Genomic DNA, 23,091 nt, shown 5'->3' with positions numbered 1-23,091 from the left:
TATTTCATTTGGAAAGAACGTATTCTTTAAGTACTTCATCTTAGCTACTGAGCACAAAGAGTTTTCTACTTGTTTTTCTGTAGCTGTGCACATGTGTAAAAAGGCCAATTTGCACAATCAAATGTGCACACCCAAGAACAGGCGCCAGAGAGGAACAGGCAAAATGGAAGGTATAAAAAACTGGCACGAGTACTTTAGCCCTTTCTGAGATCAGCATCCTGAATTTGCCTCTTTGTGTCTTTGTTCAGCCTAATTGAAATCGGGCTGCCTTGGAGCAAGGATGTGGCAGAGCTCTTTGCAGGGCTTACCAGTGTTTGTTGATGCAGCCTCTTTTGAAGATGTCAGGATTTTCCCACTGACACAAAGAAACACTTTTCACTCCGACAAGCAAAGCCAGAACATAACGCTGAATTTCCATCCTGAAGACTCCCAATCTCAGATTCTGCACTTTTCAGAAAAGCAGCTAAATAGCTTCAGAAAAGAGCACGTACTGCCCTCCTATTAACACCACTTTCACTTTAGTGCTTGTCCCTTCAGTGAAATAAAACCCTCTAGATCTGCTAGGCTCGTGTGTGTGTATCTGAAATCAGCCTTGGCTGAACAGTCTCTAGCTGGATTGTCCTTGGAGGAGCTGTTAGTCATGTTTTCCAATTTAGAGTACGTTGGGTGCCTGAGTATCTGAGGAGCTTTTTGTTCCCAGCCAGTGAAGGTCTTTCTGCTGCTGACCCAATGGATCATGTTGGATACAGACAGATGTCTCACTGCCCTCTGATCAAGTGACATGGATACACATTTTGCCTTCAACTGGTGTGGTTTCCAAATGATGTGTTTTGACAAATGAAATGCAGCGTGGGAGTACTACAGTGTTTGCAAGCTAAGCTGTGTCTTGGGAGCAGTAGCTAACAACTACAGCTTTTTTTAGAGCTGAGGAAAATTAAGCCCAGTGTTGAAGAAATGCAGCTGAGCTCTGCATGGAATCCTGCAGCTTTGGTGACTGAAGACTCTTGGTGTCTTAGAGTATTCAGGTGCACAGATCTCTTCCTGCCCCTCTCCCTCACTTCACTCTGCTTCCTATGCTTAAGCAGAGAATTGTCTTCCAGATATCTCTTCATTGGAGGTCTCACTCGAAGTGTTTGCCTCCCATCCCGATGCAGAGCTCCCAGAACTGAATCAATACTTCTTTCTTCTGGCAGCTGTAGTCCATGCAGGGACACTGCTGTCAACAGGCTGACTCTGCAGTGCCACATCACACAGCGTGGCTGCTGTCACATCTGGGGCCAGGAGAGCAAATTTGCTGCTTGACCTGGCAGCCTGGTCATGAAGAGATTGAGTATGGTTTTGAGACAGAAATAATTGCTATTTTCAATCCCAGAGTTTTGATCTGTTAAAGCAAATTGTTGGCTGTCTTGCTTCATTTAGGGAATACTTTCCCAAAACTGGTGCTTCCTATTTCTTCGGAACATTCGGTCTTCAGTGACCTCTTGCTGCAGAGAGGTACAAGATCAACCAACCAACCAACAAACCAACCAACCAACCAACCAACCAACAAACCAACCAACCAACCAACAAACCAACCAACCAACCAACAAACCAACCAACCAACCCTGTCACAAGAAGCTGACATGAAAAATAACTCCTATGAAAGTTATCTGACCAAATCCAAAGCAGACTTGCTAATGAGTGAGCAAGTGGGGAGATGCAAGAGTCTGTTTTTTTCTTCAAGCCCAAGTAAAATAGGAGGAGTCAGGAAAAGGATAAAACAAAATGGGCCAAGATGCTTATTTTTCAAGATGCTTGATTTCAAGTTGCAAGATTCAAAACAGCATTTGGGTTTGGGAAAAAAAAAATCAACATTTTTCACTAAAAAAAAAAAAAATCAGGGAATGGTTAACAAACACTCACAAGAGGACGTTGTGTGAGTAACATATACTGAAATAAAACTACAGGGGGAATAAATTACAGACAAAAATACAGCACAAATAAAGAGCAAGGGTATCTTAAGCAAAGTGTAATTCTAAATTGAGTAAAGGGCAAAAGATGAGATGTAGTTTCACAGGAAATCTGAAATAGCTCCAGTTAAGCTTAACTTAGGATACAGAAGCTGGTATATTTGAAATACATCTATGTATTACTGTATAATTTAGGCATCTTGAGAGGCTGTAAGCACCATTTTGCAGTAGCTTGTGTAAATATCCTGAGTGAACCAATGATGAAGAGGGGGAATATAAAATGCAGAGCGTAGATTTGGCTAAAATTCATTATTTTGGAGGGGGTTAATATAACTTTAAAGAAAATGCAAGAAAAAAAAGAGAATATATGAGGATGTGTGACTCTTCCAAGGGTGTATTATATGCCCTCTACAAATAATTTCACAACCTAAGAGGGAGAAAGGAGGAAATTCAAGTCAGCATGCTTAATACACTTCTACTAACTCAATTTTATTGAATTATTTTTGACATTTTAGATGCTGTGTAAAATAAATCCCTTCAGTGCCGATATAAACAAATATTTTCCTTTGCCCTCAGCCAGCTACTCGATTATTTTCCCTTTGCCCTGGGGACTTTCTGTTCAAACTCTTTGTTCTTTTGAAGAGCCACTCCTCTGGAATTAGGCTCCCTGGTTGGCCACTGCATCCCATTCTCCTGATAGGACAGCAGGTGGATCTGGGCAGCAGCCAAAGGGAATAACCTGTGACCCAGGGACAGCAGGGATAGCAGCACTGACACACAAAACATTAGCACTGAAGGAGTATTTCTCCTTTGGCACTTCAAAAATGAAAATTGATATTCATAGCCACATTCTACCTAAGGAATGGCCTGACCTGAAAAAGGTAATAAGAGTTTAGATACTCAGAGCCTTAGTTGATCAGCAACCATTTCTACCAATGTGATTTTTGAAAGAAAAATTAATGAATCGTTCTGGGGTAAATATATCTAGGTTTTTATCTAATTTGGGATATTTTTCCAACTGTAAAATATTTGTATTTCACTACTTTGAAAAGGAAGAGTCCAGCCAGAAGGGCATGTAAAACTGGGCTCTGTTCCCCATTTTTTATTTATTCTGAAGCAATTCTTGAAGTTTTCCTTGAGTTTTTTAAGACACAAAAGTTTTGGATAATAAGGCATAAATTCCACTTTCTTGATAAAAATAGAGCTGTTCCATTCCTAAATGGTATTCACTTTTGTTTTAAAAAAAAAAAAAAATAATCAAATATTAGACAAATTTAATGTTAACTAAGACAAATTCATTCACATCATTATACCCACAGGCATGAAATCATTAACTTCAGTGGGAGTGGGGTCACTCTAAGTACAGCTAATTGGTGATGATAATTTTACTAACATCTGTTATTTTTTCAGTTACTGTAAAAAAGTAGCCTGTTGTATTTAAAATAGAAAATCTCAGTTGTCGGAACACTGAAGCTATAAGTGAATTTCTGTTAACTTATTGTTGTTGTTGTTATTATTTGGTGTCATAAATTTATTCTTGTCCACAATATTTTTCATGATCCTGTGAAATGCATTTTAGAATGACAAATGTTGTTTAGGTTTTAACGTAATCAATCTGAAAGGATTTAATATCTATTAGCTCTGCATTTCTGTGATTTTAAGCAGTCCAGTTTCAGTTTCAGTCAATATTAGAGAGAGATCAGCTGGGAAATGTAAACAGCACATTAGAAAAAAAAAAAAAAACAACCTAGCATTGAAAACATGCATAGGATTCTTTCTTCATTAGTTGTGAAAAATAACATCATTATGCACAAAACCTCCTGGAAAGGAATGTTTGTTTCCTTGTTTGGCTAGGAAGGTTTTTTATAAATATCTATTTGAACACCCTATTTGTAATAATAACAGCTCCTGATGAAAAACACATACACTGGATAATGTAGGTGAGGATACAGATACTTTTAGAGTAATTATGTCTTTTTTAAATGGATAGGAGTTTAAATATCCATCATAGAAAGACAGGTTGCTTTTGCACATTTCAGATTTTATTGTCATTGTGCACTAACTTCATAAAAACACCTATATAATTCATTCTGATGTTATATGGGGTTTTATTTAAAAAATAAATATTTTTGTCTGTAAGTACTTTAAAAGGGCAATAAGTTCGCTGAGATAAAATGACCCCAAGAATTCCTTGATGCTCACAGATGTACATCAAGACTAAATTCACTAATGTTAGACACTGTGGGCCAGCACTGCATTTCTTTAAACAGAGATAAAGAGGCAAATACCAAATTTTTAAATTTTAATTTCCACCTGCTAGGTTTTTTCCCTCTGTTCTGAGCGATTCAATGGTTTATTAATGGGCTCAGAGTAGAAAACAACTCTCAGAATTCCCTGGAGTCCTCTGGAAATTCAAGCCATTAACACAGATCATGCAAGGAAAACCAATGAGGCATCTTAACATGCACACATTTATTTAGTGCTGAACTTCTGTTTCTTGTTTCCAGCTTTGTAAATACTGGACCTTCAAACTAAAAAATTCTATTGTAAAGGTACTGACTTAACAGCCTAGGAAAATATCACAAGTATAGAAAATCACAGAAAAAGCAGATATGGGCTGTCAATAACTGTAACTAATACCTGAGGGAAGAAATAATAAAATAAGTTCAAAAGCAGTGAATTTCTCTATTGCCTATGAGCTCCTCCAGTACCCATTTCAGGTACTTGTTTTCTGCTCAGCAATTAGCATGGATCTAGTTTAAAGTTCTCATTAGTTGTCGCTCATTAAACTTTCCCAAAATTTCAGTATTTTTACACGTGTATAAACCCATAGATGTATAAATTTAAATAAAATTTACATAGTTGCATAGTTAAACAGAGCACACAGCCTCAGTGACTGCATCTCTGGCTGAGGTCAGGAGGTTTGGCTCTTCACACCCACATTAGGAGAGCTCACAGTGGCACTAAGTGATGATTTGGTATCACAGGAAATTCAGGACTGTGTCCAAATCGTTTACACTTCAGCAAAACAAATGCCTGCTCTTACTTGGTTTCATTTTAAATGTTTCTTTTTTGGAGAAATGGGAATTATGAGCATTGTTTTCACTCAAAGATTTCAAGAGTTCATTCCTTTCTAGTTGATAATTTATGAAAGTAAAAGGAAATCAGCATCTTATGTAGGTTTTGAGTTTTTTGCATGAACAATTCTGAATCTCTCTGAAAGAATCAATGAGCATCTAAGCTTCTCCCTTTTAGCTTCTCTTCCCTGTTTAAATATTAATAGACAAGAGGCTGACCTTCACTCCTGCTGCTGAGTCATGGAAGCTGAAAAGTGGAATCAATGCATCTTTGTGCTAATGATTAACTGATCACAGATTGGAAAGCTGTCGGCTCAATTTTCACACTGACAGATGCTTAACTTAATATTTTCAGTGTCAAAATTATTTCAGCTAGAACCTCAATGTAGTAAGCAACTTTAAGCATTTCTAAAGCAGCTGTTTAAAAATGTTGTTGAACTGGAAACTAAAATGAACTGGAAACTAAAATTCCAGCTGTACAACCACCATTAGTCCAGTCCAGCTACACTTCAGCACTTCTGCTGATGTCAGTGAGGCTACTCTGGCTCAAAGCTCAGCCCGTGCAAGAGTTTCTCCTGAATGAGGTATTTTTGTAAGAATTATTATTACTATTATTACTACTGCAGAGAGCTAACCCTGTCTTTCTCTTCCTTCCTCCACAGAGATATGGATACGGTGGATGGGTACAGCTGGATCATCACTGCAAGGTTTGGGCTCTTTGGTGCTCAGAGCTGATCTTGTGTCATCAGCAGGAATAGAAACTCACAGGAGATATATTAGAGAAGCAAAATGGCAATAAGATTGGCTCTGTCTTTGATACAGATTTCTCTAGAGGTCTAGTTCCTATTAAGTAATATCTGGCCAAGTCTTCATATACCTTAGCAGAACCTTTTGCCTGAAAGATGAAACTCAGATTCTCTTGTATCCATTCTTCTTTATCATCTCACTTTAACACTTGGAAAGGGTAGCTCTGAGAAAGTCTTTCCAACAAGATAGGTCAGGCTAAAGCAGATTACATACAGATTTGGGGTGAGTTAGATGCAGTCATCTGTATGACAAGCAAACCCAAAAGGAACTGATATTTTAATAAAGAACAAGCCACCTGTGAAACCTAAGCATGGATGGCACAGATTTTGGGACACATGGCAGCTGCAGGAAGGAGACAGGGATTGGACACATTTCTGGTGATTTTGTTAGAGGTCTAAAATGCTGTGCTGAAAATTATCAATGTAACATTATCTGAAGACAACACAATAGGTCTTCTTTTGTCTCAGTATCACTGGTGATAAGAAATCACTGGACTGAAATTAACTGTGTTACACAATTATTTCTGTAGTTACTGGAATCATTGTGATGCTATTGACTTTAAAACAACACACACATACCCAAAGGGAAAAATTAGCACAGATTTAATTAGAGCATTGTTTTGAGGTCAAAATTTGGTTTGAGGATAAACTTGGATTAAGGTACCTGGTATCTCTTCCAAATAAATTTGGAGTGATGTACATTGCAAAAGGAAGAGGATTTTTTTTTTTTAAATAATTCTGAAGAAGTAAACCAGAACTACAAATGACTGTTTTATTCATATCTATTTTTAAAATAGTTTTTGTTTAAAAATACCTAGTGAATAGAAATAAAAGATCAAACTTTTGCCACTGAATTTCTGTAAGGAGCACAATATATCAAGAGACTATAAATTAGCAGGTACTACTTTGTCACATTTATAATATGTGGAAATGTCATTTCACAGGGACAGGCAAAGATGATGAAGGATGGGAAGGTTTTTAGAGTCATTCAAGAGAACTGCTGGGATCCAGAAGTACGGATTAAAGAGATGGACCAGTCAGGTACCTCCACAAAGGAACTCAAATCATTGTGCTTCACTTAGAATAACAACTTCTCTGTCAGTCCATCTGAAAGTGCTCAACAACAATAGCAAAAAAAGGTTTAGCATGCTAATTCCTTGGTTTAAATCTGCTGAAAGTAATTGGAAACTGATATGCTTTACACTCAGAGGTATATATGCTTTGTATGTGCCTCACACTTTCCTCATTCTCACTAGCAATTTATTCCCCACTAAAATTTATTAATTTTAAGGAACTTATTGACAAAAGTAAGGATGACTGACCCTGGACTTGAAATGGAACCATACATTCCAGTTAAAACGTGATTCTCAAAGGAGGAGGAAGCCCTTTCATTTTTGTTCCAAATATTAAAAATATTCTTTTTACACATAGGATTTCTTTTATGTCTGTTTCCTTTTCAAATACCTTTTTCTGTTTATCCATGTTTCAGCCTCATTCTGTGTTTTTGCTGTAGAACTCTGAGCCTAGAGGACTGGTACAATTGCTTTGTCAGAAAAGGGTTTTCCTCATTTAGAAATTTAACCAGATGCCAAATTTGCAAATTTATTTTCCATCATGTTCCATGCAAGCCACTAAATAAGGTTGGTAAGATGGGAGACTGAGGATGAGGGAAGGAATTTCTAGGCTGATCAATTATTTTTGCTAGTTCTTATTAACACTGTAATTCCAAATTACTCTTCTTAGAGAAATATTATGTTACTAAAGATTATTTTTTCCTTAGATTGAGGCCTCAATAGTTCCTACATCAGTTTCCCAGTAGACACAACTTGAATATCTTCAACTTTTCATAAGGAACTAAGACCTGAATTGCTTAAAAGAGTGGATATTGTACAAGTAGGATCTTTATGATTATTGTTTCCTCCTCTCAGGCCTTATCACCCTCGACAAGCACATTAAAGAGGTTGTAGCCAGTGGGGAATTGGTCTCTTCTCCAAGATGACAAATAATAAACAAGAAGAAACTGCCTGAATTTGCATCGGGGAGGTTTAGATTGGATATTAGCAAAAATTTCTTCACTAGAAATGTTGTCAAGCTCTAGAAGAGCCCTTGTGGAGTCCCCATCCTTGGAAGGATTTAAAGGATGTGTAGATGTGGTGCCTGGGACACAGTTCAGTGGTGGGCTTGGCAGAACTGGATTCATGGTTGGAATCAATGATCTCAGAGGTCTTTTCCAACCTAAATTATTCTGTGAGTCTGTGTTAGGAGATAGTCTGGGTTATTCTTCTTAGGGAGCTTTAGTGCAACACATAACATAGGCTAGCTTGGGAACCCACCACGTAGTGGGCAATTTTAAACACAATTTAGACAATTTTCATCTATTTCATTTTCACCCTGGAAAAGCAGTTTTTGAAACTGCAGCCATTAGACATTTAATGGGAATGCCAGAAAGCCTTTGCAGACTCTGAAATATGCTGCCTTGTCACAGGATCATAGAATCATGCCTTCACTAGGCTGTAATGTTTCTCTGAGTTAGCTCAGGGATTTTGGAGATTACCAAATCACTCAACTACACAGTGGATCATAAATAGCCTTTGGGCATCTTTCTCTTTCAGATATCTCCCTCAGCACTAATGGCAAGTTTCTACAAACCAGTTCTGCCCCATATATTTGTTGTAGACAAAGGGAAAACACAGGAGGATTTTTTTTTCAGGTTTTTGCAGCAGCTCTCCAGAAAAGAAAATGTATCATGAAAGCAGCATCACAATATTTCTTCATGAACGAAACAGTGCTCTATTGGTTAAAAGACATCTAAACCTGTATGTTACAGCACCATCTGGTGACTTGTGCCCTAAAAATGTCCCTTTTATTAGAGCACTCCAGACATACAGGCATCAGCCAATTAAATACATGGGGGGAAAAAAAGGCCTTGGTGTTTTTCATTCTTTCATCCTTACTGCTCAGCTAATGATAAAGACTATGGACCACAGTTATTCCTTTTTGGTTTAGAAAGCTGCAGCTACTTAGTTCAGACTGCTCTCTCTTACACAGGCTGAGATAGATTATACCCAAAATTTAACCTCCAAACGTGACATAATTTTGGGAGAAAGATGCAAAAAGTCTCCCAGCTGAACAAAACTAGAATCAGTCACTGAAAGTTATTTTGAACCCAGAGAGATAACTTAGAGCTTGGTTGCTAAAAGGCTTTGTTTGTGCAAGGCCCAAGAAATCTTTCCAGTAATAAGAAATGATCTCTAGTGGACCAAAGAGACTCAATCACTTCTCCCAGTTATATGTCCTAGATCTAATTGATGAACATACTTTTGTCTTGATCCACTCAATAAAGCAAGCTATCCATGTAATTCAATAAAACAAGCTGTAAAAGTAATTAACATCACAGTTCTGTGACACAAATCATCACGATTTTGTCTGAGAAAATACATCAGTTCATCCTAACTGCCTTTCCTTGTTATTTTCTCCTTTGTAAAACCCTCTGAGGAGGGTAAAAAAGTAGAGGCTTTTCTGTGCTGATTCTTCTTCCTAAAGCTAATGTCTAGGAACAGTCAGCTTGGAAATGTACCTTTGAGGTTTATGTTAAATTTGCTCAGAAATGTAAAAATGGATTGGAAGGAGATACAATGGTTTTTGTGGAAAACATGGATAATGTTCTCAACAGACCAATCAAGTGTTTGTATTGGTGGATGATCTAACTTGGATACTTCAGTATTTCTGTAATTTTGCAGACCTAATCCTTACCCCTAAACCATTGCTGTTGTACGTAATCAGATCTTGTAGCAATCTGAGTCAGCTTCTTCTCTGGTTTCCTACTCAAACTTCTGAGGAGGAGGATAAATCACTTTAATCATTCAAATATTTTGGCAAGTCATTTAGAGTTCTCCTCGAGTTCATTCTCCTGGAATTTTTTTCTGCCGTCTTTTGTTCTAGCAGTTTTACTACTAATAACCAAGTTAAATTTTTAAAGCATTACAAGATATGTGCAGAAATATTACAAACAAACCTAAAAAACCACCAAAACAAAACCATTTTGCATGTAACTATTTTGTGAATTCCTAATAACTCTTTATTGTTTGCTTTGTTTGTCTGCCAGGTTTGTTGTTGTCACTCCTGTAACCTGTCACACAAAATATTATAATCGAGATTTGTGTTTGAGCAGAAACAAAACAATATGGACTTAATTCTTTTTATTTTTAACACCAAAATTATTTCTGAAAACAGGCAGATTTTTTAATATTTACAAGCTCAATAGTCCAGACACAAGATGAATGAAACCTAACACAATATAGCTTTGGGAACACTTAGGAAAACATTGTTTAACAACCATTGGTACCATAATGTTATTTATCTTTGGACTAATTCATTTATTTATTTAATATATATGACAAATTCACCCCAAAGTAAACTTCAGTTACTGTATCCTGTTGGTTTAATGTCAGTTTCATTCACGTGAGAGTTATACTAAATTGCTATTTTAATTGTTTGTACATGTGCATACTAAATCCTTCTAAAATCAAAAGCCCTAATTTCACAAATTAGCAAGCATGAATATGGTAGTGTTTGTTCTTTCTACTTAGCAAAAATATCCAAATCCTAATAAACTGATACACTATGATTTTTATTGCCATGATCCTTAATTAAAAAAATAATAACTTTCTCTGTCACTATTAAATCAATCTTTCTTATCATTAAAGCTTTTACATTCTGCCTCTCAAACCAAAGTACTTTCTTATTTATAACATTTTATCAAAACCAGACCACAAAAAAGGAAGCATTAATATTTGCTTTTTCTTACTCAGGAGTCACCGTCCAAGTCCTGTCCACAGTCCCTGTAATGTTCAGCTACTGGGTAGGTTCCAACTAAGATATTTCATAATTCATATGTAGCAACATTTTTAAAATACAAAAGCATCTTCCTGCAAATTGAAACAGTCACTAGAATTGTTCTGGTGTGAAAAAGAAAGGGCAAAAAAAGAGTAAAGGTATGAGAAGAAGTCTGCAGGATGTCCTAGCAAGACTCCACACCTGAGCACACCCAGGGAGAAAAGATAAAACAACTGAATTTCTTCTGGGGGCTTATGGGGGCAGCTGGAAATGGGGAGAAAAATATATCCAACATGAATCCATGGTTAGCAGACAGACATATATGTACACATTCCATGAAAGCTAGACATCAATCAGTACTTTCTCAAGGAGAAAAAAAAAATACATAAAGGATGTATTTGTGGCCTTGTCCCACTTTCTTTTAAATGTGGCATGGGACTCATTAACCTAGAATGCTTTGAATCTTAAAAATCAGGAGCAAATTTAAGTTCCTGTGTTCCCCACGTGGTAATCTTGAATGCTTCAAAGAAATAAAGACAGGCTGAGGAGATAAATCACAGGAAAATGCTGTTCTAAATACATTCTGAATGTGACTTTAGCAATGTTTTACAAGATGCTTATATGTAAATGGATTTGTGCATTTAGAACTATTGTGCTAAGCCCACATATAAGAAATAGCACTGATTTTCATCATTTCTAGTTAGTAACATCTCTTCAAAATTTTATTCTGGTATCTAAGGGAATATTTTCCATTAGATATGCATTGGGGGAAAAAAACCTAGAGATTGATTGCATGCATATTGCACTTCTTTGTTAGAATTATGGATGTTATCTCCTTCTAAATGTTAGAGAAGTTTGCTCAAGCTTTCTCTGTAAAATTCACATGTTCCAGCATCTCCCATTTCTTATTTTTACTTCTTCAGCTTCAGTAATAGGAGAGTAAATATTCATTGCTATGTATAAAAATTATATACTGAGGTTTTTGCATGGGGATAAACAAAACCAGGGGACTGCTTTACACAAAAGACCAGGTACTGATGTGCATCAGCAACCTGGGCTTTATTACACCCATCCTGAGCAGTAAAGGCAACAGCAGTTGATAAAATATTCAAGAGAAAAAGCAGAACCATACCCAGAGGTTTTAAAGCAAGGCAGAATTTAGCCCTGCTGGTTCCCAGCTATTCAGAACTGTAAAGCAAATTTGGGTTCAAACCCTACCAGTTGTTTGCAATGACATTTATCCAATAACTTCCAAAGGTGATAACATTTGAGAGCTATGTTTGAATGTACTGTTCTGCTTCATATCTTACCAGGCCAAACCTCAGGATACTTTAGATCTTGCCCAGATGTTAAATAATGACTTAGCTGCTACAATAAAGAAGTACCCCAAGAGGTTTATTGGGCTGGGCACGTTACCTCTGCAAGCTCCAGAGCTGGCTGTGAGGGAAATGCACCGCTGTGTGAATGAACTTGGGTTTCCTGGAGTGCAGATTGGATCTCATGTCAATGAGTGGGACCTGAATGCCCCAGAGCTCTACGATGTTTATGCTGTGAGTAGCTTTTGCTTTCCTTCTTTGGGGGAATTCTGTGATATGGAAATCTGTCTAAAAATATCTTGGAGCACATTGAGTCATCATTTGAGCCTTCTAATCTGCTTAGTAATCAGAGAGACTCAGCTTTAGGTGTAAATGATAATTCTTTATAGAATATATTGGCAGTGATACAACATACTCTGAAACATAATTTATAACAATGAAGAACAAATTTTGTTTTATTATACGAGTTCTCACTGTAGATCTCCCTTCTTGATTTGTGAGGATAAGTGCAATATCAAATAAAGCCCTGTTTGCATTTGAGTTCAAGTTACTGTATCCAGTACTATTGAAATAAGTGATAAACCCCCCTGAGATTATCAGTGATACCTGTAGCACCAAAGCACCACACAGAACTATGTAAACAGGACCAAAATTCCCAAACTGAATGTATTGATTACCAAATGAATGAATAGATAGCATTTCTTTTATAGCCTGAGATCCAGATGAGGGTGGTCATTTGTCTAAATTAGGGGTTTAATCAATGTCCATTCTGAATCTGTTTCTCAAGTTATTAGAGCTGTCAGCCTGGAATTGATTCACAGAGGTTATTTTGCAGGATGCTCAGTTCATTCAGAAACTCTGTTAGTGCAGCACCTTGACTGCTTGTTTTTATGGCCTTATACAGTCAGATACCAACATCTGCTCTTGGAGATGCCCACATTTATGGAATCACAGCATGGCTGAGGTTGGGAGAGGCCTCTGGGGGCCACCTGGACCAAACCCCTGTTCAAGCAGGGCCACCTACAGCCAGATCCCAGGACCATGCCCAGGTGGCTTTAAAAAATCTCCCAGGATAGAAGACTGTTGTCCACAGTCCCTCTGGACAACCTGAAATTTCCTGATCTCCACTGAAGCTTTTCTTCTAGCGGACAAACAGTCCCAGTTCTCTCAGCATTTCTTCACAGGAGAGATGCTCAGTCCCTCCATCATCTTGGAGCTCTCTCCAGTAACTCCATGTCTCTGCTACTGAGATCCCTCTCTTCTTCTGGGATCTCTCTCTTATATTGTACATCCTTCAGCTTGTTTCACACATGTAGGAAGGAACCCCTTTCCTTTTTAGAAACATCTTTAGATAATACAGATTATGAAATTAAGCCATATTGGATAATGAACTTTGCCAAACTACCAGGCCAATTATTAAATTGCTATTTTTAGTTTACAAATGTAGATGGCAATTATTCTCCACAATCCAAAAGTTGCAGCTTTTATTTATACATTTGTGGGTAAATAAACCCAAATTTTTCAAATGTGTGATAATCTCCTTAGCAACAAGAGCATGTCCAGAAATACATCTGACAAAACGAAGCTGTTAAATCCTGGTTAAGCATATGAATGACTCTGATGACTGTGTATTTAAATTTAAGCACACAGTTAAATTACAGTCAGAGTCAGCATCCAACACTAGTCTTCTGTTTGCCTTTCCAAAGATGTCAGTAGTTTTGGAAGAATTACTGTACTTGGGTAGAGATGGATTATTGAGCAGGATACAGCCAGATTTTGAACTCTTAGGAAGAATTAGGAATAATTTAACATTTTTTTAAGCTATGTAGAGGGCCAAAGGGGACAAATGTAGTGGAACTCAATGAAAATTTCTGAATGCAGCTGGAACAATTCTGCAAAACCATTCTCAAATGATTCTGTAAGACAATATGGGAGTTCATTCTCATATGTGTAATGAAACCAAAAGAATGTTTGCTTGAACTGATTTTATACTACAGGATGGCTGAAAAACAGAGCTGGAAAAGCATTTTTGTACTGCATTATTCTGAGAAACACTTGGTTCACTACAGAGATGTTATCATCTAGGCTTCCAGTCCTGTAGTCACAGCTCTGAAACTGAGTGAGGACTTCAGAATATGGCCCAGAGGAGTAAATAGAGCCAACTATTGCTTCTAGTTCTTACTTGTGGGCCTATTTTCATTACTAGTACTACTGCTCAGTACTACTGCAGGTCATTGAAAAGCATGACTAAGATCTAAGATGCATTTTGCTATGATTAATCATGATTCACACTTTTTCTTTTTGCTGCAGGCTGCTGAGAAATTAAATTGCTGTCTCTTTGTGCATCCCTGGGACATGCAGACAGATGGGAGGATGTCCAAATATTGGTTTCCCTGGCTAATAGGTAAGTGTATATTACTTCACTTAACCTACATTTATGAACTGGATTATGCCCAGGAGATTGCTGCCAAATAAAGTACAAGTACAGAGAAAATTACATCATTTTTCTGTCAAACTTTCTTTTTTTTTTTCAATCTAGTATTATGATTAAGTCTGTTGTGTAAACTCAGCAGTCATTTGTTTCCTAGCTTGTTTAGCTTTTATTTTAAATACTTAGAATTGAAATTATTCAGACTAGCAACAGAATATAGTATTCTCTTTTGCCCTAAATACAAAGAGCAGATAACAAGGAAGAAGTGAATCATCTCAGAAATTAGTTCCTCAAAAATAACAGGAGTAAATGAAGGAGTAAGGAAAACCAAACATTTTTTTTCTATGATTTCGTGGGTTATTTCTTAGAAAAAGTTGATCAGAGAAGAAATAAATCTAACTTTACATCAGCTGTAGCTGAAACAATATGTACTTTGAAAGCTCTCAGTAGATGTGGGATATTATCTAGTTTCTTTTTTTCCCCATTTGAGAGGTAAATCATAACATTGAATAACAGAAGCAGGGTTATTCTGCTACCCAGAAATGTTTAGACCTGATTCTACCCTCATGCTTTTTGTTTTCTGTTGGGTTTTTTTTTTTTGCATGGTTTTGCACTGCCATCAGTTCTGAAAAACATACACAACATATATATAATACACATTCTGCTTGGAAAATCTTGCTGTCCCAATCACCAATGCATTATCTTGAAAAAATATCAGTTAGTCTTAATCAGATCAGGCTCAAGATTTATGAAGAGAATAAAATGATTGCATTTACTTAACAAAGTGAAAATAGAATATTTTCTTACTAAGCCTAATAATGCTTTCCATCTGAGCGTATGGTAAAACATTAATAAAAATAACCTTTCCAGATGCATTGGTGTTGTTTCCCCCATAAATATGGGGAACTCAGTTCCTGATTTCAAGCTGCTGTCTGAAGCTGGGTGTTTAAAATGGCTGTAGGAACCTAAATTCCTGTTCTCTTCCTAACTAGGCATCCAACTCAGCCAGGAGCAAAGAGAGAGAGACAGGTTAGTTCTAAACTGTAGGATCTGGCATCACATGGTATCCAAACCCCAAATCTATGTTGGAATATCCATTAACATATCTGCTCCACTTCCCACACAAAAGAAACCCACAAGCAGAGGGGAGAAGACACCCTGGCATGTTCCAGACTTGTCTCTGAGCAAAGATGTTGGGAATCAGGCCTGTACAGGGTATCTCAGGACATACCCAACCTGTCTATATATCCATCTGTCCTAGTGGTATGGGGTAAAAACTGGACTTAGAATTCAGAACACCTTCACTTCCAAGCCTGTGTCTTCCTTTCAGTTAATGAGAGTTCAACTCTGTGTCCCTCCAGTGGAAATAATGCATGACCTTTGGTAGCTGTCCTGCAACTATTACTTTTTCAGTTGGCTCAAGAAAGAGAAATAAAACAAAAACATTTAAAAATCAAATAGGAAGGTTAAAAAGTAAAGCTCTTGTATAATTAAAATATTTTTCTTCTTAGGCATGCCAACAGAAACAACCATGGCCATTTGCTCCATGATTATGGGAGGAATTTTTGAAAAATTCCCTAAGCTGAAAGTTTGCTTTGCACACGGAGGTGAGTATTGTACCATGTGAAACTCCTGTTCCTTGGCTGAGCATGGTACAGTTGTATTTTCTGGTATCTCAGCTAATGGGTTCACCACGTGAAGCCTGCCACCAGCTGAGCACTGTCACCCCAAAGAAGACAGCCTGACAGATCAGCTGCTTTTATGAAAACTCTCTAGCCTGCAGGCCTTGAACTGGTACAACAGTTAAGGGAAAACAAAAAGGAAGGGGAGGCAGCAGGTGGTTTAAGGAATGGGATGAGGAAGCAGCAGGAGGAATTTGGGCATCACAGTAGTGAAGAAGTGAGAAAAATAGAGACAGAAGCTAATGAAGGTAAAGGAATAAAAAACCACTGGTGCAAAGCACTTTCTTTCTAAGGAGCTGACAGAAAAACGTATAGATCTTTGGTGATAATGTGGCTTTTTCCCTCTTACATAATTTTAGCTTATTAAAATTTATTAACAATTATTCCTTCTTGCAGGTGGAGCTTTTCCATACACGGTAGGTCGAGTCTCCCATGGCTTCAAGGTGCGCCCTGATTTGTGTGCCATGGATAATAAGGTGGATCCAAGAAAATACCTTGGCTCATTTTACACAGACTCTCTTGTCCACGACCCTGGGGCACTAAGGCTGCTAACAAGTGTAGTAGGAGAGGTGAGTTTTAGTGCTTCCAGAAGTGTGTGAGTCTCTCTTCAGTTAATTTTCCAGGAAACAGCAAAAGGAGAAGAGAAAAAGAAAGAAGGAAGAAGACAATGTCAGCCAGTGAAATAAATTGATGGGCTTCTGCCATGTTGGTAATGCTTTTACCATATGGATTTATTGAAATGGTGGGTTTAATCCACAAAATCATGCACTGTTAATCTTAGTTCCATCCTTCTCTGAGCTTGTTCAGGATGGTACTTCAAGCAAAGACTGCTTCTATTTGGAGCCTGGTTTTCAAATGACTTAATTTTCAAATTCAAGTGCATGCTTGAAGAAATCAAATTGTATTTCCACTTGGGAAGTTATAGACAGAAAAAAAAATAGTAAAAAGGAAAGCTTTTGTGAGTATCTCAGAGAGACAATTAAACATTATGGGTTTGCAGAAGTATTTTAGTTGTTTATAAAGAAATATTTATAGTTCAGCAAACCATTTAAATGAGGTACAGCATGGGGCAGAAAAATCCTAAAACATTCAAATAATCCCTTCTCATTTAGTAAAGGAAGGAAGTGAAGATGGCATCCCTCATGCCAGGTTCCAATGGACCACTGCAAATCAACAAGATACCTGTCTTTGTGCCTTGATCTCTGCATCTCATGGTGTCTGCAGCCAAAGGCAGATACCTCCCAGATGTCAAATCAGAAATGCAGCCTCTGACAGGGATTTTCTTGTCTCAACAAGTCCTGTTTCCTGTACCTCAGTGTCTAGACTCACATGGTATGGGGCTGTTGCTGTCAGCAGGGCCTCCTGTATGACCAAAGTTCACAAACACCACTCAGCTGACTGGGGTTTTTTCCTACAAAAGAGAATCTGTTGATTTCCCATTTCTAATAGTCTGAACAGGTTACTGCAATAAATATGCTCTAGAACTGGTACAGAAGTGACTTGCCCAGGCCAGACAGAAATAGCAATGCAGCACTATTGCTTTCTTTATTGTGGTACTCTGAGCTCAGGTATCACACTTTAAAATCTGTAGGATTTCAGTTCATGCTGCACCTGAAGCTGTAGCTTTGGGACTGGAGTTCTGCCTGCAGAAAAGTTTTCCTAAAAGGCACAAGTCCTCCAGCTCCCCTGCAGGACTTGTTCCTTTTAGGAAAACTTTGCATTTGAAGATTCATGGAAAATCAACCATGTGACAGCACAACTACAGCTTGAAACAATAGTATGGAAACTTTCGTGATATGTATATGTTTGTACAATACAGTAACACTGCAGCTCTAAGGAGTGGAGACAACATCTCTTTGGTTAAACCACACTGAACCAAAAATAGATTTATGGAAGGAGCCCCGTAAAATGTGCAAAAATCCTGCCATGGAGCCTATTGCCATTAGAAACAAGCAAAATAAAACCCAGGTCAATTTACTCAAGAAAGATCTGGAATAAGCTGTTAGTACTGTCAAGTTCTGATAACATCAGTGGGTTATCAGGTGGCATTTGCCATCTCTGTGCCAGGGATTAATTTTAGGCACCAGATGGGTTACTAAAAAAATACTAGCGCTCCCACCCAATACTGATTTCTTTTAATTTCTGTTGCCAACCGCTAAATAGCAAACAAATCATGGTCCACAGCCCAGTTTTTGATATGCATTATCTTTTGAATCTAATTCTATCTTAAAGCGAGTGGTTTTAAGGTGTTATTTACAATAGATTTTAAAATTTTACTGTATGTGATGTGCACATCCATTCCACAAGACACCCAAAGGCTTATGAAGTAACAGCTCAACACTTTCCTCTGTTACCTCCTTTTCTGAGAAATCTCCCCAAATCCAGACCATGTTCATTCTAAGTATATTTTCTTTGTACATGCAGTTCTAGTACCCAAGGATGAGTCTAGCTCTTGAATTTTAAATTGCCACTGCAAGGAGAAAAGATCATTTGCTTGTTTCCTTTTACCCATTTTAAAATGTTGGGAGACTTGTTTTGCCATTGTCAGAAAGACCTTGGTAAATTAGAGCTGTGTGACTCAGGCTGGCTGAGACCACAGATTCTTTTTGTGATCTGAATCTGTTAAGCTGAACTGTAGACGTCAAGAGCAAAGCAGGAGGGAAAGTACAACAAGATGCTGAATCCATTGCTGAAGAACTGAAGATTTTTCTGTCTGAGCTTATGTAGCACACAAGTCTCAGGGCACTTCTGCTTCAAAGTCAGAAGTTTTGTATCTCAAAGCTGCTCTAAACTATTGCTGCTGTGGGAAAGCTGCTGTCTTTGTACCACACTTTAATTTCTCTACTTTTCATCCTAAGAAGCTAGACATGGACTCTGGTCCTTAATTGTGATTAAGAGTCCTTAATTGTAATTCTGGTTGTGATTGCAACTGGAATTTTGAGGAGAGAGATTATGGACTGTAATTTGATAATCTAAAATTCACTCAGCATTAGCCTCTCTAGTGTCTTATTTATTTTGTCAACAGACTATTAAAATTAAGAGTCTTAACACAATAAATTTGGCCAGCATAGTACCCAGGATGCTGGTGTCTTTTTTAATTCTACTCTGAGTATTTTGAGCTCAAACAATGTGACATTAGGTGCAATCCCAGTGCTGAAAAGTCATGAGTCAGATACCAAAACCATGTTTTTTACGCTCAGGAGAATTTTCTTTCTCTTTTCAATAGCCTAAGGCATCTTGTCCTTGAAAACAAAAACCTTCACATCACGATTTCAAACTTTACTTCATAACCATGAAGATTAAAAAGTTCCCTCTTTTTCTAAGGAAAGTTGGCATTCTCACATAACACCCTTCCATGAGTCAAATGCTTAAAGAAACACCAAGTATCTCAGTGCTTTCAGTGCAGACATGTGTTGGCAGAGTAACACATATAAGATTAATAAATGCTGGGCTAAAAACAATGTGATGGAGTCTTGAGGCTGACACTGTAACTTTGTGAGCTGCAGGTTTGAAATAGGCCAGGTCTTCAGAGAACAGCTCAGAGCTGTGCAGGAAGATGTGCTTGGACATGGCTTTGGGTCGCTGGGGAGCAGCCACTGCCTGGCACCAGTGTGTGGTGTGCTAGCCTTGAGCTGATCAGAGTTAAAATCCACTGACAGCTGTGATGAGTCATGTCCATTTAATGTCATCCCTTCTTAGTTTGGGGTGCAGGTTAACTGGGGATGGAAGCAGAAATACACACTCCTGAGAAAGAATTTTGTAAGAGTGCAGAATCACTGCAGTCCTTTGCTCCCCCCATGACGAGGTAGCATGAGGTGAATACAATAAACACAATACCCCCAATGTTGCTGGCTATAAAAAGTGAAGAACTTCGTTGACATGGGATTAAACGATTCAGTGCATCTCTGCAAAAACCTGCCCATGGTGATTCCTCCAGAGTCATCATCCAAAGGCAAAGCATTCTCTGGCCAGAAGCTGGAGCTGAACTGACTACAGCATTCTGGATTTTTTTTCAGGTGCATCATGGCAGTAGGAAAGAAGGCAAATAAAATTTTTCCTTATGTAAGAGGATGAAGTCATGCTTAAAGCTTTCTGAGATTCATTTTCAGATTTAGGTCCTTATTACTGTGAGAAAAGTTGTGCTGAGGAGCAGGGCCCACTGAGGTTAATCATTAGCCCCATGCACCTCTCTAATAGGAGAGATGTGCTAATTAAGGAAACAACCTCCAAGTCTTCTAGGAAAATTGACTTTGTTGATATGGTTTGGGATAATATAACAGTACTTCCCTTATGCTAGGAGCATTATTCATCTGCAGAGGCTTCAGAGCACTCTTCTGAAGCTGGTTGCTAAAGACAGGTATTGCAACCCCCATTTTATAGATGGGTACAAAACTGAAGCTCAAAGGGTGCAAATGAACAGCCCAAGATCACTGGGAGCACAGCAAGAATGCTGCTTCTAAATTTTCTTACTCATTTACAGCTCTTAATTTTACTACTAATTAATAGATCCCATTATTAGCTGTAAAGTACTTTCAAACAGAGGGAAAAAATAGAGAGGAAAAGAAAAATGTATATTATTGCAGTGAGGATGTGGGATTTATTTCTGGTTTAGTATGTAGGAGATGTAAATAAGAATATTCAAACCTTCCTGTCTTACATGACCTTCCCTAGTAAACAGATGGACCAATTCTATGTTTCCTTCTCTTTTACTTAAAAACCCACTTTCTCATATAAAACTGGTATGTTTTTTAGTTGGTTTTTTATCATAAAATACATGGCATTTATTTTTCTGTTGTGAATAAAGCATCTTGGTATTTAATGTTATAAATAAAAAAATATAGTTAGGTTCTTCAAAGCACACACATCCAAATCTATTTTGTTTAGTCTATGCTCAGAACTGGATTTATTAGATAGAGGGTATAAATTTTCCTCTGTTAATCTTATGTTCATTCTTCTATAATAAATTAGAACCCAGGACAGAGCATAGGAGAGAACAATAGAATGTGTCTCTTCTGTTTAGATTTTGGGCCAAGGTTTGTGTAGGCTCTATCAGAGACTTTTGGGTGACATCTAGTGGAGATTAAAAAAATTTTTAAAAGCATTTGACAAAAAGAAAAACAAACCATTTCAGAAAATAACTTAATGATGTTTTCTTCACCCTATTTCAATATAGAACTCTGGTAACAGAGCCAAACAAGTTCTAACTGTGTTATTCATCCAAGCAATAGACATGCCTCAAGCCTGGGATTTGCATTTTCCACTTTCTGCTTATTAAAATACCATAACTTCAGTTAGATACCACAAAAATTATTAATAAATATCCTGCATTATTTTCCAAATAAAATTCATACAAAAAAACTTGTGAGTCATTGTTTTCAAGCTTTGTTCTTTTCCTATTGGAAGTTATGATCTTCATATTCACTTTCATAAGTAATCTGTCCAATATATACATCTAATTTCTTGTACTTCATTATCCATTCCAGAAATCATGTGCTCTATTGTTTAATGTTAATTAAAAAGAAATTAAAAATCTGAAAAAATTAAAGCTTATGTGTTTTTAAAATATAATATTAATATTACTATACTGTTGTACATATTAATAGCCATATTATTTAAACTCTATTGTATACTGTTACTACAAAATGTACAATTCTTTTTTTTATTACCAGGACAAAGTTATTTTGGGGACAGATTATCCTTTTCCACTTGGGGAACTGGAACCTGGAGAATTGATTGATTCAATGGATGATTTTGACTATAAAGTGAAGGTATGATTTTTATATTTGAGGGGTTTTCCTTCCTTTTTAAGTCTCTGTCTGAGACATGAGATAAAACACTGAAAAATCAGTGTAGTACACTGATTTCTGCAAAGACTGGAAGAGACCCTTCAGTCTCTTTGCAGCAGTTCCTTTTAAAACACAAGTAAAAGCATTTGAATTAAATTTGAGCTAAGAACAAACATATGTGTGTGTTTTGTTTTTACAGGATAAACTCAAGGCTGGAAATGCTCTGGAATTTTTGGGTCTTAGCAGAAAACAATTTGAATAATTATGAAGTACTAAAACAGCTAAACTTCGGAAATAACATCCCTGTATTTCTATTGGCATGTGCAATTGTGCAGATGAAAAATAAAACTGACAATGATCTGACAGTCTCCTGTTATTTCCAAATCAAAGCAAGAGTACTGGAAATGAGTATGCACAGGTATTGCATATATAAACAGGTATTAGGCTGTTTTTAAACAATTCTGAAATCCCTGCTTTCATAATAAAGGAGAGATTTCATCTTTTGCAGCTATAAGAATCTCTGAATTATAATCAATTCCATGTTTTTGGGATTTGATTCCCAGGAAGGAAAGAGCTGAGGAAATTATGTACCCACTACATTTCTGTCTTTGTTATGGCAGCCAAACAGAATTTGAAAGAATATTAAAACAGAATTTAACCAGTGTTGATGCCAAATAAAAGGCGAACATTTGCTTTTATCCACTGGTGGAAAATTCAGCCCACCACACTCAGCTCAGCACTGCAGGTGCACTCGTGCTTTGTCAGTGTTGTGACAGGATGGAAAAGGTCTGTGTGGGGACTTACATATTAGCTGCCACCTACAGCACTGGGAACTTATTCATCAGAAACAATCTGAACAATATAGTTGTAGGTGCAGAAATAATGTATTTGTGTGGGTATTACTTGGTGTGTCACTGTCACTGTCACAATAAATACAAGTGTTTGGCAACAGTATGGATTAATGTTCTGCTCCTTACAAAATGCTTCCTAAAAGTAAGGCTGAATAGTTTAAATGTTGAAGTGCTAATGCTCTCCCTAGCTTGAGTCCTGCTACAGGAATGGAAAGGTGGTTTGCTTTATTGACTGAAACAGGTTTTCATTTTTATCCCGTGAGTGCACAGGCATCCTTCTCCCAGGAGAATTGTGTACCAGTCAGAAAAATGTGGATTAGCACTTACAGTCTGTTCTTGTGGGAACACTGGTGGCTA

At 37.3% G+C, this 23,091-nt stretch overlaps 1 protein-coding gene across 3 annotated transcripts; it reads left to right on the top strand.

The window, feature by feature from the left end:
* The first annotated feature begins 2,694 nt into the window (after positions 1 to 2,694).
* Positions 2,695 to 22,243, top strand: ACMSD (aminocarboxymuconate semialdehyde decarboxylase). Of its 3 annotated transcripts, none has more exons than XM_009087798.4 (10): positions 2,695 to 2,830; positions 5,689 to 5,733; positions 6,777 to 6,873; positions 10,644 to 10,693; positions 11,982 to 12,218; positions 14,295 to 14,388; positions 15,927 to 16,022; positions 16,494 to 16,666; positions 21,767 to 21,865; positions 22,083 to 22,243. In XM_009087798.4, the coding sequence occupies exons 1-10, from the start codon at positions 2,774 to 2,776 to the stop codon at positions 22,143 to 22,145; spliced, it is 1,011 nt and encodes a 336-aa protein (XP_009086046.1). In that variant the 5' UTR covers positions 2,695 to 2,773; the 3' UTR covers positions 22,146 to 22,243. The 3 variants fall into 3 exon arrangements, with proteins under 3 accessions (XP_009086046.1, XP_018766815.1, XP_018766816.1); XM_018911270.3 differs by lacking the exon at positions 2,695 to 2,830 and adding an exon at positions 5,333 to 5,610; XM_018911271.2 differs by lacking the exons at positions 2,695 to 2,830; positions 5,689 to 5,733; positions 10,644 to 10,693 and having other exon boundaries at positions 6,799 to 6,873.
* The last annotated feature ends 848 nt before the right edge of the window (positions 22,244 to 23,091 follow it).

Source organism: Serinus canaria, chromosome 7, assembly GCF_022539315.1.
Source record: "Serinus canaria isolate serCan28SL12 chromosome 7, serCan2020, whole genome shotgun sequence".
Classification (NCBI taxonomy): Eukaryota; Metazoa; Chordata; class Aves; order Passeriformes; family Fringillidae; genus Serinus; species Serinus canaria.
The sequence above is the reverse complement of the archived record's forward strand: the minus strand, read 5'-3'. Positions and strand labels throughout refer to the sequence as shown.